The sequence below is a fragment of the Bos taurus genome, chromosome 26 (assembly GCF_002263795.3).
Source record: "Bos taurus isolate L1 Dominette 01449 registration number 42190680 breed Hereford chromosome 26, ARS-UCD2.0, whole genome shotgun sequence".
Taxonomy (NCBI): Eukaryota; Metazoa; Chordata; class Mammalia; order Artiodactyla; family Bovidae; genus Bos; species Bos taurus.
The window spans coordinates 18532969-18553624 of NC_037353.1; the positions used below are offsets into that span (position 1 = coordinate 18532969).

At 41.2% G+C, this 20656-nt stretch overlaps 1 protein-coding gene across 4 annotated transcripts in view; it reads right to left on the reverse strand.

The window, feature by feature from the left end:
- ARHGAP19 (Rho GTPase activating protein 19) overlaps positions 1–17318 on the reverse strand; it is a 70412-nt gene extending 53094 nt beyond the window's left edge. For 3 of the 4 annotated variants that reach the window (XM_015460706.3, XM_024985838.2, XM_024985837.2), the window contains exon 1: positions 17256–17318. In XM_015460706.3, coding sequence (XP_015316192.1) covers positions 17256–17311 — 56 coding nt within the window. In that variant the 5' untranslated portion in view covers positions 17312–17318. Of the gene's footprint in view, positions 1–16955 lie in introns of all 4 variants that reach the window. The other variant, XM_024985840.2, reaches the window with a different exon arrangement.
- Positions 17319–20656: the final 3338 nt, after the last annotated feature.

Sequence of the window (20656 nt, forward strand, 5' to 3'; positions counted from 1 at the left end):
ACAAATGCTCAGCTATAAGTGCAATTAGCACATAGGCACCCAGAAGCTCCTGTGAAAGGTCTTTGAAAATTAGGTTGCAAATAATTTTTCTTTTACTGCATTTGCACATACATGCTAATCTTTTAAGTGTTATTATTTTAAAGAGATCTTTGGGTATTTGCCAAAACTCCTTTGAAATTGGAAGTAATTATGACGCTTTTTCCACTATGGTAAATCTTAAGCAACCACCACTTTGGGGAAACATCATACACTTTCTCACTCAACACTTTCTGAATGACACCAACTGTTGAGATACGTGATATTGAAAAGATGGATTCTAATATATGAAATTTTATGGTGCATGAAATTTTTTTAATTTAAATATCCCAATTTCTTTTCAACACTTTAAAAAAATTATTTTATTTTTTTTGACCATATCTCGGGGCTTATGAGATCTTAGTTCCCCAACCAGGGATTGAACCTGGGACCTTGGCAGTGAAAGCAGAGATCTACCTGCTGGACCACTTTTTATTTCTTAACTCCTAAAAAGAAACTATTGTGTCAGTTAAAATAGTTATGCTTTGAAAAATGTAGGCTTTATCCTCCGTACACACCTTAATACCCATACTCTCAATTTAAATTTTAATGAAAATTTAACACAATGATGTAAGTGTATGCTTCATACTGGTGTACTTATTTTTAATATTTAAAAGCCATATTTGATGAAAAATCCAGATTGAAAAATGACTGATCTCTTGCTTAGGGTCATCCTAACAAAAGCAGCAGATTGAATAGCAGATCTAATTAAGGAGAGCTTGGTCATAAGGACAGCTACTACAAAATGACCTGATCAGAAGGAAAAAAATAAAGTAGACCTTGTTATCTGAGTGAAAAAAAAACTATTATTGCAACCAATGACAGATTGTAGGGATTCCAAAAATCAGAAAACTTTAAAATGATAAATAGACTTAACCATACAAAAGCTGCTGCTGCTGCTGCTAAGTTGCTTCAGTCATGTCCAACTCTGTGCGACCCCATAGATGGCAGCCCACCAGGCTCCCCGTCCCTGGGATTCTCCAGGCAAGAACACTGGAGTGGGTTGCCATTTCCTTCTCCAATGCATGAAAGTGAAAAGTGAAAGTGAAGTCGCTCAGTCGTTTCCGACTCTTCGAGACCCCATGGGCAAGAGTACTGGAGTGGGGTGCCATTGCCTTCTCCGATAAAAAAGCTAGTCAGATTTAAAAAAAAAACCAAACCTAGTCAGATTTCAAAGGGCTTACTACAGTGCATGTAGCTTTCTCTGATTAAAGTTTGACTTTCTTAGAGAGCAGGAAGTGTTTGAAGATAATGTCAAGAATGTTACTAAATACTATTGCTGTACACTTTCTTGGTTTCTCATCTTCTCCTAATTGTTAGTTTCCTGTTATTTGGTGAGTTATTTGGTGAGTTTTTTTTAATTTCATTTTTAATTTCATTACAGCTTCATTTAATTTCATTAATTTTCATTAATTTCATTTTTTAATTTCATTTTCAAAAAACATTCTTGGTTTTATCCTTGTAATTGTGTTCACCATAAAAATAAAACAAGTGAAGAACTTCTACATTATGTAATCCCAATGTCATTCTTTATAGTTCCTAAATTAATGAAGTTCGCCACTTCCCAAATGTATTGATATAATTAAGACACATACATACAGCAATTGTTCAATCTCATAGTTCAGCTTAACAAATCACCTGTATTTAATTTCATAACTGATATTGTTATTTATTTTTTCATCTGATTATCTTAGAAGCTATGGCTTTATACAGTTTTATAGTTTGATACTAACACATTTCCCATTATAAAATGTACTGTCATTAACTCACTCTATACTTTTAAAATTATTTATAAAGTAGATCACAAAACTTGTGAACTTCTGACAAAACTGTTCCTTTTTTATCTATCACTATATTTTAAAATTACAGAAAAGAACAACAGTTTTCCTACAGTTCAGTTCAGTTCAGTCACTCAGTCTTGTCCAACTCTTTGCGACCCCATGAAATCACAGCACGCCAGGCCTCCCTGTCCATCACCAACTCCCGGAGTTCACTCAGACTCACATCCATCGAGTCAGTGATGCCATCCAGCTATCTCATCCTCTGTCGTCCCCTCCTCCTCCTGCCCCCAATCCTTCCCAGCACCAGAGTTTTTTCCAGTGAGTCAACTCTTCACATAAGGTGGCCAAAGTACTGGAGTTTCAGCTTCAGCATCATTCCTTCCAAAGAAATCCCAGGGCTCATCTCTTTCAGAATGGACTGCTTGGATCTCCTTGCAGTCCAAGGGACTCTCAAGAGTCTCCTCCAGCACCACAGTTCAAAAGCATCAATTCTTTGGCACTCAGCTTTCTTCACAGTCCAACTCTCACATCCATACATGACTACTGGAAAAACCATAGCCTTGACTAGATGGACCTTTGTTGGCAAAGTAATGTCTCTGCTTTTGAATATGCTATCTAGGTTGGTCATAACTTTCCTTCCAAGGAGTAAGCATCTTTTAATTTCATGGCTGCAGTCACCATCTGCAGTGATTCTGCAGCCCCAAAAAATAAAGTCTGACACTGTTTCCACGGTTTCCCCATCTATTTCCCATGAAGTGATGGGACCAGATGCCATGATCTTCATCTTCTGAATGTTGAGCTTTAAGCCAATTTTTTCACTCTCCACTTTCACTTTCATCAAGAGGCTTTTTAGTTCCTCTTCACTTTCTGCCATAAGGGTGGTGTCATCTGCATATCTGAGGTTATTGATATTTCTCCCGGCAATCTTGACTCCAGCTTGTGCTTCTTCCAGCCCAGCGTTTCTCATGATGTACTCTGCATATAAGTTAAATAAGCAGGGTGACAATATACAGCCTTGACATACTCCTTTTCCTATTTGGGACCAGTCTGTTGTTTAATGTCCAGTTCTAACTGTTGCTTCCTGACTTGCATACAGATTTCTCAAGAGGCAGATCAGGTGGTCTGGTATTCCCATCTCTTTCAGAATTTTCCACAGTTTATTGTGATCCACACAGTCAAAGGCTTTGGCATAGTCAATAAAGCAGAAATAGATGTTTTTCTGGAACTCTCTTGCTTTTTCAATGATCCAGCAGATGTTGGCAATTTGATCTCTGGTTCTTCTGCCTTTTCTAAAACCAGCTTGAACATCTGGAAGTTCATGGTTCACGTATTGCTGAAGCCTGGCTTGGAGAATTTTGAGCATTACTTTACCAGCGCGTGAGATGAGTGCAATTGTGCGGAAGTCTGAGCATTCTTTGAGCATAATATTTTAAAATTACAGAAAAGGACAACAGTTTTCCTACAGTAGGCACTAAAGACTGTAACAACACAAAAGACAATAACAAGATCATTAACTGCTGGATGCACGGTACAGACAATGCAAGCTCTAAGAATTCAGAGGCAGGAGAGACTCTTTCACTCTTATACAAGGAGAGTTGAGATTTGCAGTAGGTCTTAAAGATGAGAAGGGTTTGACAGAGTTTGACAGTACTCACCTTGAGCACTCTGACTCCCATCCTCCTCCTTCAGACAGTTTCCATTCTCCAAGACCCCGTCCTACAGGGCTCATCAGCGCTGCCTCCAAAGCCTGCCCCTGTGGCTGTGGCTGGCAGCCTCTACAGTAAGTCACCCTCTTGTTCCCATATTTTCGTTTTTTCATTTTCATCTACTCTCTTGCTCTGCTCCCTTCCATACCATTTTTCCAGTGCTTCCTAGATTTTCACAAGCCACAACTATTGAGCCTGTTCTCTGGAGTCCATGTGCAGCAACTGCTGAAGCCTGTGAACCCTACAGTCCCATGCTCTGCAAAAAGAGAAGCCACCACAATGAGATGCCCATGAACCACACCTAGAGAGTAACTCCCCCCTCGCCACGACTAAAGGAAAGCCCACGAAGCAACAAAGACTCAGCACAACCATAAGCTCAGCAGTAAAGAATCTGCCTGCAATGCAGACGCCGCAGGAGATGTGGGTTTGATCCCTGAATCGGGAAGATTCCCTGTAGGAGGAAATGGCAACCCACTCCAGTATTCTTGTCTGGAGAATCCCACAGAGAAGCCTAGCAGGCTACAGTCCACAGGGTCGTAGAGAGTTGGACACAACTGAAGAGACTTGGCAAGCATGCATGCTCACTGTGCATAGGCTTAAATAAATAAAATTATTCTTTTAATTACACATATTTCAGATCATTATAAACATCAGTTTTTAAAACTTCATATAACTATATACCAGTAACCCCAAACAAAAAGACAAGAAATGTTAAAGTAGCTTGCTCAAAGACACATACTGTTTTAACTGAGGGAAAAGTTATCAGTAAACAACATATCTGCTGGGATCTTCCCAAGTTTGAAACTGCAAAGATCCATGCTGTTGTTGCTGTTCTGTCAATGTATCGTGTCCGACTCTTTGCAACCCCATGGACTGCAGCACATCAAGCTTCCCTGTTCTTCACTATCTCCCAGAGTTTGCTCAAACTCATGTACATGGAACACTGATGCTATCTATCTCATCCTCTGCCACACCCTTCTCCTCCTGCCTTCTTTCCCAGCACCAGGGCCTTTTCCAGAGAGCCAGCTCTACACATCAGGTTGCCAAAGTATTAGAGCTTCAGCATCAGTCCTTCCAATGAATATTCAGGACCGCTTTCCTTTAGGATTGACTGGTTAGATCTCCTTTCGATCCAAGGGACTCCCAAGAGTCTTCTCCAACACCACAGTTCAAAAGCATCAATTCTTCAGCACTCAAGTTTCTTTATAGTCGAACTCTCACATCCATACATGAGTACTAGAAAAACCATAGCTTTGACTAGATGGACCTTTGTTGGCAAAGTAATGTCTCTGCTTTTTAATATGCTGTCTAGGTTGGTCATGGCTTTTCTTCCAATGAGTGTCTTTTAATTTCATGGCTGCAGTCACCATCTACAGTGATTCTGGAGCCCCAAAAAATAGTCTCTCACTTTTTCCATTGTTTTCTCATATATCTGGGAATTGGTTATATATATTATATAGATTTTTATATAGATTTTATATATTTATATTAATATTATTATATTATATAATATTATATTTTATTGGAGAAGGCAATGGCACCCCACTCCAGTACTCTTGCCTGGAAAATCCCACGGACAGAGGAGCCTAGTGGGCTGCAGTCCATGGGGTCTCGAAGAGTCTCGACTGAGCAACTTCACTTTCACTTTGCACTTTCATGCATTGGAGAAGGAAATGGCAACCCACTCCAGTGTTCTTGCCTGGAGAATCCCAGGGACGGGGGAGCCTGGTGGGCTGCCGTCTATGGGGTCGCACAGAGTCCGACACCACTGAAGTGACTTAGCAGCAGCAGCTTTCACTTTCATTTCACTATCACTTTCAGCTCTTTAGTACTTCTTCACTTTCTGCCATAAGGGTGGTGTCATCTGCATATCTGAGGTTATTGACATTTCTCCTGGCAATCTTCATTGCAGCCTGTGCTTCATCCAGCCCAGCATTTTGCATGATGTACTCTGCATATAAGTTAAATAAGCAGGGTGACAATATACAACCTTGACTTACTCCTTTCCGGATTTGGAACAAGTCTGTTGATCCATGTCCAGTTCCAACTGTTTCTTCTTGGCCTGCATAGGTAGGCCAAGATTTCTCAGGAGGCAGGTAAGGTGGTCTGGTATTCCCATCTCTTTCAGAGTTTTCCACAGTTTGTTGTGATCCACATAGTCAAAGGCTTTGGCACAGTCAATAAAGCAGAAGTTTTTCTGGAACTCTCTTGCTTTTGCAATGATCCAACGGATATTGGCAATTTGATCTCTAGTTTCTCTGCCTTTTCTAAATCCAGCTTGAGTATCTGGAAGTTCACAGTTCATGGTTCACGTACTGTTGAAGCCTGGCTTAGAGAATTTTGAGCATTAGTTTACTAGCACGTGAGATGAGTGCAACTGTGCAGTAGTTTGAGCATTCTTTGGCATTGCCTTTCTTTCGGATTGGAATGAAAACCGACCTTCTCCAGTCCTGTGGCCACTGCTGAGTTTTCCAAATTTGCTGACATACTGAGTGCAGCACTTTCACAGCATCATCTTTTAGAATTTGAAATAGCTCAAATGGAATTCCATCACCTCCACTAGCTCTGTTCGTAGTGATGCTTCCTAAGGCCCACTTGACTTCACATTCCAGGATGTCTGGCTCTAGGTGAGTGATCACACCATCATGATTATCTGGGTCATGAAGATCTTTTTTGTATAGTTCTTCTGTGTATTCTTGCCCCCTCTTTTTAATATCTTCTGCTTTTGTTAGGTCCATACCCTTTCTGTCCTTTATTGTGCCCATCTTTGCATGAAACGTTCCCTTGGTAGCTCTAATTTTCTTGAAGAGATCTCTAGTCTTTCCCATTCTATTGTTTTCCTCTATTTTTTTGCACTAATCACTGAGGAAGGCTTTCTTATCTCTCCTTGCTATTCTTTGGAACTCTGCATTCAAATGGGTATATCTTTCCTTTTCTCCTTTGCTTTTCGCTTCTCTTCTTTTCTCAGCTATTTGTAAGTCCTCCTCAGACAGCCATTTTGCCTTTCTTTTTCTTGAGGATGGTCTTGATCATTGCCTCCTGTACAGTGTCATGAACCTCCATTCATAGTTTTCAGGCACTCTGTCTCTCAGATCTAATCCCTTGAATCTGTTTGTCACTTCCACTGTATAATCCTAAGAGATTTGATTTAGATCATACCTGAATGGTCTAGTGATTTTCCATATTTTCTTCCATTTAAGTCTAAATTTGGCAATAAGGAGTTCATGATCTGAGCCACACTCAGCTCCCGGTCTTGTTTTTGCTGACTGCATAGGGCTTCTCCATCTTTGGCTGCAAAGAATATAATCAATCTGATTTTGGTGTTGACCATCTTGGTCAACACTGTCCATATGTAGAGTCTTCGCTTGTGTTGTTGGAAGAGGGTGTTTGCTATGACCAGTGCATTCTCTTGGCAAAACTCTATTAGCCTTTGCCCTTCTTCATTCTGTACTCCAAGGCCACATTTGCCTGTTATTCCAGGTATCTCTTGACTTCCTCCTTTTGCATTCCAGTCCCCTATAATAAAAAGGACATCTTTTTTGGCTGTTAGTTCTAGAAGGTCTTGTAGGTCTTCATAGAACCATTCAACTTCAGCTTCTTCAGCATTACTGGTTGGGGCATAGACTTGGATTACCGTGATATTGAATGATTTGCCTTGGAAACGAACAGAGATCATTCTGTCATTTTTGAGATTGCATCCAAGTACTGCATTTTGGACTCTTTTGTTGACTATGATAGCTACTCCATTTCTTCTAAGAGATTCCTGCCCACAGTAGTAGATATAATGTTCATCTGAGTTAAATTCACCCATTCCTGTCCATTTTAGTTCACTGATTCCTAAAATGTCGACGTTCACTCTTGCCATGTCCTGTTTGACAACTTTCAATTTGCTTTGATTCATGGACCTAACATTCCAGGTTCCTATGCAATATTGCTCTTTACAGCATAGGACTTTACTTTCATCACCAGTACATCCACAACTGGGTGTTGCTTTTGCTTTGGCTCCGTCTCTTCATTCTTTCTGGAGTTATTTTTCCACTGTTCTCCAGTAGCATATTGGGCACCTACTGACCTGGGGAATTCATCTTTCAGTGTCCTATCTTTCTGCCTTTTCATACTGTTCATGGGGTTCTCAAGGCAAGAATACTGAAGTGGTTTGCCATTCCCTTCTCTAGTGGACCACATTTTATCAGAACTCTCCAGCATGACCCATCCATCTTGGATGGCCCTACATGGCATGGCTCATAGTCTCACTGAGTTAGACAAGGTTGTGGTCCATGTGATCAGTTTGATTAGTTTTCTGTGATTGTGGTTTTCATTCCATCTGCCCTCTGATGGATAAGGATAAGAGGCTTATGGAAGCTTCCACCTCATAATTCTCTATAGAATAGACCTAGGCAGTGTTGCAGCAAGGGAAACCAGGAACTTGGAGATAAGATGATTTTCCATGTGCAAGTCACCAACTTATTGCCTCTCATCCATCACTGCCTACTCTGCAAAAATGGAGCCAGAGCCTCTAAGTATACTTCCTTTTCTAGCTGGTACAATGTTCAGCATTACTGATAAAGAACACTGCAGAGATAGAGGAGGAGGCAGGGCCTTTCCCTTTAGGCTTTCAGGCTGCTCCTCTAGGGAAGCTCCTGCAGGTTGCACAGCTTCTCCATTGATAGGCTTCATGTTATAGCAGTCAGCAGCACCCATAAGCCAGCCGCTTTCCACCCGCACACCCCGTCATCCCTGAGACATCTCCCTATGCACAGCTTTCCCAAGTATCCTAAAGGGGTGGGTTTCAGGAAGGTTCCTGAAGGTGAATTTCCAACAAGTTCTACCACATTATTTCTCTGCCATTCTGTGGCTCCAACGTGGGATATCTGCCCTAGGGTATCTATCTCTTCTTAGCACATTCTATCTCAGCCCTAAGAATTATAGTGGATTCTTTTTATCCAGCTTTATCAAGGTATAATTAGCAGACAAAATGATAAGATATAGTATTTATAAAGTGTACAGCATGATGACTTGATATACATATGCAGGGCATAGTTGATGCTGGTTTCTATCTGTAATTCTTTAGCGATCTCTTTATTTATTAGCCAATCCCCTGTTACTCCAATTCCCTGTTAGAATCAATAACTCTTTATACTAAACTTTCTTTGTTCAAATTACTATATAGTTTCTGTGTCCTAGTTGAACCCTGATCAGGTAAAACTAGCAAAACATCAGCACAAAATAGATGGACTCTGGCATTTCTAGAAACATGGTTAATAAAATGTAATCAATAGGGTTTACTCAAGGTAGCCAGAAGGTATCTTCAGGAAGAAAGTACTGATAAGTGCTGATTAAAAAACAAAAGGAAGTAATAATCTAATCAATCAACTGTAGTAAGTCTCTTTCAAACATAAAATGGGACAATCTGACAAACAGATCAGGTATATTCTTTTTTCATTTTTTACTGAAGCATAGTTGATTTACAATGTTTCAGACAAAGTGATTCAGTTATATATGTGTGTATGCATATTCTTTTTTCAGATTCTTTTCCACTACAGATTATTAGAAGATATTGAAGATAGTTCCCTGTGCTACTGACAGATAGGTCCTTGTTGTTTATTTTAGATATAGTATGTGTTCTTTCTCCTTTGGTAAACATAAGCTTGTTTTCTATGTCTATGAATCTACTTCTGGTTTGTTCAGTTCAGCTCAGTTTAGTTGCTCAGTTGTGTCCAACTCTGCGACCCCATGAATCGCAGCACGCCAGGCCTCCCTGTCCATCACCAACTCCTGGAGTTCACTCAGACTCATGTCCATTGAGTCAGTGATGCCATCCAGCCATCTCATCCTCTGTCGTCCCCTTCTCCTCCTGCCCCCAATCCTTCCCAGCATCAGAGTCTTTTCCAATGAGTCAACTCTTTGCATGAGGTGGCCAAAGTACTGGAGTTTCAGCTTTAGCATCATTCCTTCCAAAGAAATCCCAGGGCTGATCTCTTTCAGAATGGACTGGTTGGATCTCCTTGCAGTCCAAGGGACTCTCAAGAGTCTTCTCCAACACCACAGTTCAAAAGCATCAATTCTTCGCCGCTCAGCCTTCTTCACAGTCCAACCCTCACATCCATACATGACCACAGGAAAAACCATAGCCTTGACTAGACGGACCTTTGTTGGCAAAGTAATGTCTCTGCTTTTCAATATGCTATCTAGGTTGGTCATAACTTTCCTGCCAAGGAGTAAGTGTCTTTTAATTTCATGGCTGCAGTCACCATCTGCAGTGATTCTGGAGCCCCAAAAAATAAACACTGTTTCCATTGTTTCCCCATCTATTTCCCATGAAGTGATGGGACCAGATGTCATGATCTTCATTTTCTGAATGTTGAGCTTTAAGCCAACTTTTTCACTCTCCTTTTTCACCTTCATCAAGAGGCTTTTTAGTTCTTCTTCACTTTCTGCCATAAGGGTGGTGTCATCTGCATATCTGAGGTTATTGATATTTCTCCCGGCAATCTTGATTCTAGCTTGTGTTTCTTCCAGTCCAGCGTTTCTCATGATGTACTCTGCATATAAGTTAAATAAGCAGGGTGACAATATACAGCCTTGACATACTCCTTTTCCTATTTGGGACCAGTCTGTTGTTTCATGTCCAGTTCTAACTGTTGCTTCCTGATCTGCATATAGGTTTCTCAAGAGGCAGGTCAGGTGGTCTGGTATTCCCATCTCTTTCAGAATTTTCCACAGTTTATTGTGATCCACACAGTCAAAGGCTTTGGCATAGTCAATAAAGCAGAAATAGATGTTTTTCTGGAACTCTCTTGCTTTTTCCATGATCCAGCGGATGTTGGCAATTTGGTCTCTGGTTCCTCCGCCTTTTCTAAAATCAGCTTAAACATCTGGAAGTTCACGGTTCATGTATTGCTGAAGCCTGGCTTGGAGAATTTTGAGCATTACTTTACTACCGTATGCTGCTGCTGCTGCTAAGCCACTTCAGTCGTGTCCGACTCCGTGCGACCCCATAGACGGCAGCCCACCAGGCTCCTCCGTCCCTGGGATTCTCCAGGCAAGAACACTGGAGTAGGTTACCATTTCCTTCTCCAGTGCATGAAAGTGAAAAGTAAAAGTGAAGTTGCTCAGTCGTGTCCGACTCTTAGCGACCCCATGGACTGCAGCCTACCAGGCTCCTCCATCCATGGGATTTTCCAGGCAAGAGCACTGGAGTGGGGTGCCATTGCCTTCTCCTACTAGCGTGTGAGATGAGTGCAAATAAGTTCATTTATATACTTTATGCAAATTACCTAAATTGCTTTATCAATTGGCTTATGAACCTGAATGGAATCAGTCCTTAAGTCCATTTAACAAATAGAACAGTTTTTTGAACTTGCATTAACAAAAAGACTGCTGCTCTCTGAGGACCTTCTCCACAACCACCCAGAAACCTCCTTCTTCAACACTGTTTAACCTTACAAACTCTACAGCTAAAGGTTAGAGGCAAAGAAAGGTAGCCCATTGACCAGTTTATAAAGATTAACTTTAAAATTCTATTTTCTTTTTCCCCTCTCCTTCCATCAAGAGTGCCCTTGCCCGTAAATAAACTCTCTAAGCCAGATAAACTGATAAAAATGCAAAATAAAAAGATTCTGATTCAAGAAAGACCCCTAAAGAATCTATTCCTCATTTCAGTTCACAGAATTTGACAGTACAAATAAAAAATTAGATTCAGGGAGTTCTCTGGTGGTCAAGTGGTTAGGACTCGGTGCTCTTGCTGCTATGGGCCCATTAATCCCTGTTCGGGAAACTAAGATCTCGAACGCCTCACAGCTCAGCAGCCAAAAAAACTGGATTCAGACATTTAAACCATGTTTTCTACTTTTTTTACAAGTGAGAACAGAAAATTCTTCCTAAGATCAACAGGTTCTGTCTATCACTTTTCTTGAAGGGCCACACTGCTGTCTTCTAAGAGAAAAGAACAATGTAATTTTAAAAAGGGACTTTACTAAGTCTACACTGTAGTGATTCAGCAGGATACAGGGCACTTTCCCCATCTTCAGACACCTTCCTTATCCTCCAAAAACATTTCCAAACTGGGATGTAACTATCCCAAAGTCTGTTCCAAAGCTTCCTGCTATTCCTAAGTCCCATGGGCAGGGCTCCAAAACTTAGACACTGCTGGTATATTAACTGTCTCCAACTTTTCACAAATGCTATCACTTCCAGGACTTGTTCTGCCTCTCTCCACTCCTGTATGTTTTTGTTTGCTTTTCTGGTTCACAGTGGGTTTCTTTTTTTCAGGGAATATTGAGGTTAAAAAGCCTGTGACTCTGTTATCAATTTCCCCTCTTCATCTAATAATAGTTAGGACTTTCTTTTTATGCCTCTTTTCAACTCAAAAAATACTGAGCCATATTTCCCTACTGCCAATTATGTGGGTAGGTGGCTATAATTCTTTTCCTGCTTTTGTTTTTTCTCTCTTTGGCCCTTGAGAGTCTCTACTTTTTTTTCTATTATTTTTATACTACTACTGGTAGAGTAGATAGCTTCAATTTGTGGATTTCCCTTATTAGATGCAGGCTTAAAATAATAATGAAGAAATAGAACTAGAAAGCAAAACAGTTCTAAACAGATGATCATATATTCTCCATTCAACATGCAAATATATATTGCTTTGTGCAAATAGACAATTCTTTCCTCTTCTTTATGGACTACAAGCGACCATATCACCAACAGAAGATTAGAAAGGTTAATATCTGCAGAGCATAAAGTAATTTGCATGGCATTTATCACAAGGTAATATTTTTGTCTTAAAAATACCAAAAACTATTATTCATTCATTACTGACCACCTTGTTATTGTTGTTCAGTCAGTAAGTCGTGTCCGACTCTTTGCGAACCCATGGACTGCAGGACACCAGGCCTCCCTGTCCCTCACTATCTCCTGTAGTTTGCTCAAGTTCATGTCCACTGAGTTGGTGATGCTATCCAACCATCTCATTCTCTGCTCCCCTCCTTTCCTTTTGTCCTCAATCTTTCAAAACCATCAGGGTCTTTTCCAGTGAGTCAGCTGTTTGCATCAAGTGGCCAAAGTATTGGCCAGTAAACTGTAGACCACCTACACAAACCTAATTGTTGGGAATACATAATAAAAATATACATGACCTGCCCTCAAAAAGCCCTTAGAAAACTCAACTTCTCTATGAACTACTTCAGGTTCAGATAACAGTCTGTGAATATCAACTGATTATGTAACTAATACTATTGCCCCAAATTTAAATTCAAATAGCAATATCCTTTAAAGAAATTCAAACTATTCCTGCTGTCGAACGGTATTTTGTCTTCAGATTTTCTTCAGATTTTCATCACAATTCAAGATTTTAGAGCAGGCTAAAGGATGATCTAATCAAACTCATCAATTCCCTCTACGGTTTCTGGGGAGGGAAATGATCCAACCATTTACAGGCAGCTTCAAGAGGGGAAAATTCTTCCCTATAAAATATGAAATAACATACTACCACTCCCATCTCTGCTAAGTAAGGAGTCCAAGTCCTAGCCACAAACCCAGCTTTCAGAGATGTGCATTCTCCTATTCAATACAAACAGCACCAACAGATACCAACCAAAAGTTTTACTCATTTACACTGGGGCAATGTATACAACACAGGCTTGGCAGGCTAAAGCCCAGAGGGTTGCAAAAAGGTCAGACTCCCATATGTAAAATAGATAGCCAACAAGAATTTGCTGTGTATGGCTCAGGAAACTCAAACAAGGGCTCTATATCAACCTAGAGGGGTGGGATGGGGAGGGAGATGGAAAGGAGGTTCAGAAGGGAGGGGATATATGTATACCTATACTACTGCACAATTGCACTTATTTCACATGCTAGTAAAGTAATGCTCAAAATTCTCCAAGCCAGGCTTCAGCAATACATGAACCATGAACTTCCAGATGTACAAGCTGGTTTCAGAAAAAGCAGAGGAACCAGAGATCAAATTGCCAACATCCGCTGGACCATGGAAAAAGCAAGAGAGTTCCAGAAAAACATCTATTTCTGCTTTATTGACTATGCCAAAGCCTTTGACTGTGTGGATCACAATAAACTGTGGAAAATTCTGAAAGAGATGGGAATACCAGACCACCTGACCTGCCTCTTGAGAAATCTGTATGCAGGTCAGGAAGCAACAGTTAGAATTGGACATGAAACAACAGACTGGTTCCAAATAGGAAAAGGAGTACGTCAAGGCTGTATACTGTCACCCTGCTTATTTAACTTATATGCAGAGTACATCATGAGAAACGCTGGACTGGAAGAAACACAAGCTGGAATCAAGATTGCCGGGAGAAATATCAATAACCTCAGATATGCAGATGACACCACCCTTATGGCAGAAAGTGAAGAGGAACTAAAAAGCCTCTTGATGAAGGTGAAAGAGGAGAGTGAAAAAGTTGGCTTAAAGCTCAACATTCAGAAAACAAAGATCATGGCATCTGGTCTCATCACTTCATGGGAAATAGATGGGGAAACAATGGAAACAGTGTCAGACTTTATTTTGGGGGGCTCCAAAATCACTGCAGATGGTGACTGCAGCATGAAATTAAAAGACACTTACTCCTTGGCAGGAAAGTTATGACCAACCTAGATAGCATATTGAAAAGCAGAGACATTACTTTGCCAACAAAGGTCCATCTAGTCAAGGCTATGGTTTTTCCTGTGGTCATGTATGGATGTGAGGGTTGGACTGTGAAGAAGGCTGAGCGGCGAAGAATTGATGCTTTTGAACTGTGGTGTTGGAGAAGACTCTTGAGAGTCCCTTGGACTGCAAGGAGATCCAACCAGTCCATTCTGAAAGAGATCAGCCCTGGGATTTCTTTGGAAGGAATGATGCTAAAGCTGAAACTCCAATACTTTGGCCACCTCATTTGAAGAGTTGACCCATTGGAAAAAACTCTAGTGCTGGGAGGGATTGGGGGCAGGAGGAAAAGGGGACAACAGAGGATGAGATGGCTGGATGGCATCACTGACTCGATGGACGTGAGTCTGAGTGAACTCCAGGAGTTGGTGATGGACAGGGAGGCCTGGCATGCTGGGATTCATGGGGTCGCAAAGAGTCAGACACGACTGAGCGACTGAACTGAACTGATGGCTGATTCACGTTGAGGTTTGACAGAAAACAACAAAATTTTGTAAAGCAATTATCCTTCAATAAAAAAATAATTTTTTTAAAAAAAGGAGTCAGACTTGACTTAGAGACTCAACAAACAACACTGTAAATAGGCTCACTCTACTGAATTCCAGGCTGAATTAATACTTCCCTGGTGGCTCAGACGGTAAAGCGTCTGCCTACACTGTGGGATACCCAGGTTAGATGCCTTGGCTGGGAAGATCCTCTGGAGAAGGAAATGACAACCCACTCCAGTACTCACAACATTCCATGGATGGAGGGGTGTGGTAGTCTACAGCCCATGGGGTTGCAGAGTCGAACACGACTGAACGACCTCACTTTCTTTTTTCTTTCGCTGAATTCCAATATGCATTTTCTCAATTAAGACAACTAAGTTCTTAAAGCTGGGGTAAAACCACCTAGAAATTCTTTCTAGGAAAAGCTATCTTGGGAGTGTGCTAACTTGGGAGAAAACACTCTGTAGAAATAAAGCAATGATTTCCTAAACTGATTCCTCTGATCTGTTCTTTAGTTCTTCTACTAGAAGAACAAAAAACTATTAAGTATGGAGTGGTTATTAACTACTAGGTTCAGCACTGATAGCTTTAAAAGGATTGTCTGGTTTAATCCTGACATTCTCTGGAGTAGACATCATTATGTCCGTTTACAAATGAAGAAACTGAAGCTGAGAGAAGTTTAAAAATTGGCCCAAGTATTTTATTGTTTTTAGTGCTCCTATAATTATGATTCTTTTCCTAATTTCCTTTTCAGATAGTTCATTCTTAGCGTATAGAATCATAACTGATTTCTGTATGTTAATTTTGTATCCTGCAACTTGAACCTGTTTATAAATTCGAATAGTTTTTTTTTTGTTAGCATCTTAAGGATTTCCTACATACAAAATCATGTCTTCAAAGAGGGATAACTTTACTTCTTCCTTTTTTTATTTCAATCCCTCCTTGTTTCTTTTTCTTGCCTAATTGCTCTGGCTAGGACTTCCAATACTATGTTGAGCAGAAGTGGCAAGAGTGGGCAGCCTTGCCTTGTTCCTCACCACAGTCGGTATCATCGCACATCTGTCAGGATGGCTATGATTAAAAAAAAAAAAAAAGTGTTGGTGAGGACCTGGAGAATCTGGAACCTTTGTACACTGCTGGGAGGAAAACAAAATAGGGCAGTGCATAGCTCAGTGGTAAAGAACTCACCTACCAATGCAGAAGACACCAGTTTGATCCCTAGATCTCCTGGCAACCCACTCCAGTATCCCTGCCTGGGAAATCCCATGGACAGAGGAGCCTGGCAGGCTATAGTACATAGGGTTGCAAAAGAGTCAGACACAACTTAGAGACTAAACAACAGCAGCAAGTAGCCTAGAAGTTCACAAAAAAAATTTTAAATAGAGCTACCCTAGGACCCAGCAATCTCCTTCTTTGTATTTATCCAAAAGTATGAAATTAGGATCTCAAAGAATTATTAGCAGTCTCATGTTCACTGAGGCATAATTAACAATAGCCAAGATGTGGCAACAACCTAAATGTCCATGGACATATGAATAGATACAGGTGAACTATGGTATATACATAGAGCGGAATATTACTCGCCTTTACAAAAGAGAATTCTGCAGTATGTGACAGTATGGATGAAACTTGAGGACATTATGCTAACTGAAATAAGCCAGTTGCAGAAAGACAAATGATTCCACTTATATAAGATATACGCTTACACGAGATGTCTAAAATAGTCAAAGTCACAGAATTAAAGAATGGAATGGGGCTTGCTAGCAGCTGGGAGAAGAGCAATGGGAAGTTACTATTTACTTAAAGTTTCAGTTAAGCAAAATGAATAAGCTTTTGAGATTTACTGCACAACACTACCTACAGTCGACAACACTCACTGTGCTCTTAAAATTTTATCAACAGGGTAGATCTCATGCTAAATGTTTTCATTACATTAAAAATTTTCAAATGTTTAACTGATCCAAGGACTCAAATCCATATCTAAACGACATTCAAATCTGTGCTCCGAATTAACCATATAAACTGCCTCGGAAGAGATTAAAAAGTACTGACAGCGTTCTCCCCCTACTTCCCTGGTGGCTCAGACGGTAAAGCGTCTGTCTACAATGCGGGAGACCAGGGGTCGCCAAGAGTCGGAGACGACTGAGCGACTGATCTGATCTGATCTGATCTGACAGCGTTCTCTCCCAGCGCTGTGCGACGTTGGGGAATTCGCTTAACAGCTCTGGGCTTGTTTCCTCACCATTGAGATGAGTCTCAGCGCAAAGGCACGCAGCGTTGCCACCACAAACAGGTCGGTTTGCAGCCAACCCCGCTAGTGGACCTCCCAATAGCATCAGCAGGATCAACCAGGGTCCTGGCTGTGCCCAGCGCCGGCGCCAGACCACCGAGCCTCAGTCCCTGCAGGCGCAAAGATGAGAAACGCCGCAGAAAAAAGGAACAAAGCCTGGCCCCCTGGGTCACCGTGACCCAAGAGAAAGGCGTCAGTACGACCAGCCCACGGCCTCGTTTCCTAGGCAGCTGGACCAAGAACTGGGCTCACCTCCGGCCAGGCTCCGGGGCTGGCACCTCCCCTTCACTCTGCGCCTCAGTCGCCATCTTAGTCAGCAAACTTCTTTCACCGCCCCCAACTCTGGCCCCGCCCTCATGCCTTTCGATTGGCTAAAGTCTTACCTTCCTTTTTTATACGATTGGCTAACTTGCCCGCCCCTCCTCAACCCGAATAACTTCATGACATTATTGGTCTGTTCAAATAACTAACCGTCATTAGTGGCCCCCTGTCGTGGCGGAAAAGAAAGGGGTGAGGGGCCAAGCAGGGGGCGGTGGGAAACCCAGCCCCGTGGCCTGCGGGTAGTTGTAGTTTCTTATTTTGATTAACTCTCCGGATTCCACCGACTTTTAGCTTCAAGTCAGAAATATACAGCTTACGCTCAAATTCTGTCCTGATGTGTAAGTCTCAGAATTACAGAATTGTCGGACTTGAAAGTGACTTCAAGAGTCACTCTCTAAAATGGCAAGATTAGTTTTCTGTCCTGATACAGAGGTACAGAGCAGCAGACAAGAAGTACTTACTAAATTTGTTTCACAGCCTGCTTTCTTCAGACAGCATACCAGTGGGTCACTTCTTCATTCCACCCGCTCCCTTCTGGCTTCCCAGGGAAGCCACAGTTTACCTCTCTGATCTCAATCATGGAGCCAAAACCTGCATAATTTTGTCCCTGGCTGAGCTTTAATCCTGAAAGAGAGAAAGAATCATAATTATGCTTTCCCTCCCTACCTCACAGGCTTCTGGTGAGGATTAACTGAGGCAATAGATGCTAGAACACTGTAAACTTAAAGCATTAATTTCTTTCTCTGTGTTAGTTTCCTCTGCTGGGTTTTTCTATGGATATTTTTCCTGTTGTTCTCTCTGACAACCTTTCACGTGAGGATCACCCAGCACTCTCCTTTTCTTTCCCTAAGTTCTATCCACATACATTTCAGTTTCTCAGAAGCCTTTGCTCTGTTGCTTTTCCTGGGTGGCCTGCCTTATTATTTTTCACATATCAGTTTAGAAGTCACTGGTTCAGGGAATTCCCTGGCAGTCTAGTGGTTAGGACTCTGCATATCCACTGTGGGGGGCCTGGTTTGATCTCTGGTTAGGGAACTAAGATCCCCACAAGCTGAGTGGTGCAGCCAAAATAAACAAATAAATAAAAGTCACTGATTCAGATGCCTTCCATGGCCCCCTCTGAATAAATCAGTTCCCCTACCAAACTTTCACATAGCACTTGAACTCTTCCTTCATAGCTCTCACCACAACTTATATAGTTGATGTCACCGTTCATTTCATGTGAGGGTTCCCAACTAGACTTCCCGCCACACATGAGTAGAGACTACATCTATTTTGCTCCCTGTGGCATCTGGCACATAGTGGCCTTTTGATAAATATTTTTTGGACAAATGCATAAGCAAATACTCAGACTCTGTTATCCAAACCAAAAATTGAATCATGTGTTCTAATTATTTCAATTGATGAATTTTGGGTAAAATGTCTAAATAAAATTGCATTTAGTTTTATGTTGAACAAATTGTCCTTATTGTGCAAATGCATGAAAAGAAAGGCAAAATTCAACAAACAGTGAAATTTTTCACTGAATCCCAGGCAGCCTTGGAAAATCCAGGTTGTATAATTTCTGCATATACAAAGAAGGGAACCCAAGGCTCAAATCCTGCCATTTCCCTGAAGTGTGAACAAGTTTTTTAGGTTTTTTCCTGGTCTCATGACACCCAGGACATCAATTAATTGACTGAATTAAATTGATGCTTTCACACAAATGAAATGTTCAAAACTTTAAACTATTACCACTACAACTAGAAGAAGACCATATAACTGTATCTCTGGTTCATCTGTTTTGATGATATTTTTTTCATGCAATGTCATTAATATTTGGGGAACTACAGCACTATAATTAAGAGTTAAGCTGTAAAGTTAGTGAGCCGACTTTCAATTTTTGGCTCCATCACTTCGAGCTGTGTGACCCCAGACAAGTTACTTGATTTTCTGATTCTGTTTCCTTTTCTGTAAAGTGAGGACAATAATAATTCTCAGAGGGGTATTGTGAAGATTAAATGAGATCACCTCTGAAGAGCTGCTTCACAGCAGAGTGCCTAGCACACACTAGGTCTAGATAAATGTTCAAGGTGAGACAGTAAGTATTAAGAATGCTAAACTCCACAGGAATTCCCTGGTGATCCAGTAGTTAAGTCTCTATGCTTCCACTTCAGGGGGCATGGGTTCAATTCCTGGTCAGGGGACTAAGATCTGGCATGCTGCATCATGCAGCCAAAAAAAAAATAGCTGAACTCCCTTCTCAGATAGCCCTTCTATCTCCATTACTGTGTGATAAGGACCATACATTGCACTTGTAGTTACAGTTTAATCGGTTACCCTGAAAAAGGGAGGGTTCCTCCTCAAAACCAACTGTTATTCTGTGACTTCTGATTAAAAGCAAGTATCATTGCTGACTGAGTGCTGTAAAAGTAGCCCGCAGCTGACAAGCCTGCACACCCTGTTTCTGCAAGGATGTCACGGCTCTCCTGAAATCATCCTTACCCTGTTGAGTTATTGATTGTCAGCGTGATGATAAGCACAGCTGTACAGCAGGCATTCATGAAAGTTCAGAAAGTCATCTTGTTTCCAACTGCTTGGCTGAACAAAAGGTCACAGAAAAGTGGCCCCAGCCCTCAAGGAGATTACAGTAAACTCAGGGAGACAAATGAACACATGAGTCACAAACAACAGAACACAGTTTAGAATTATGAAGGTCTAAATATCCAAGTAGAGAACAGATTGGCAGGAATTCAGAAATGTGGAGAAGGGAAGAAGGCCAGGGATCTAAAAGATGGTTGAAGAGCAGAGGCGTGGACTGGAGTCCACGGCAAATGTGATTGCAAATCCATCTACCTATCCCAACAGATCTGGAGTTTGAAGGCAGAGGGGGTATTTGAATCATCTTTGTGTTTCCAGGCCCTCGCCTCAAGGGAAGGGGGAGAAAAAGGGGGAGGAAATACAGGGAGAAATAAAAGAAGGAACAAGGTGGAAGAGAAAGAAGAGGAGGATCTGCCCGTGCCAGCAGTTCCAACATCATCCTCTCCACTCCCACCCTCCAGCAAAGCAAGTGACTTGGAATTCCCAGATGCAGCTTTCTGTTTTCCACTTTTGCTCCTACTGTTCATTCTCCTTAAAGTGGGACATTTTGATGCCTAGGTCAAAATATAAAAATATCATGTGTACGATAAGCTTTTCTGAGTCTTGCATCAATATTGAGCCTGGTTAGGGATGGGATGAGGCTGCTTATTGAACATTTGAAAAAAAAAAAAAAAAGGGAAAAGGCTTAAAAAATGTAATGATTAGTTCTCTTGTCAAACAGACCAGCAACTTCACCAAAATATCATGTACTC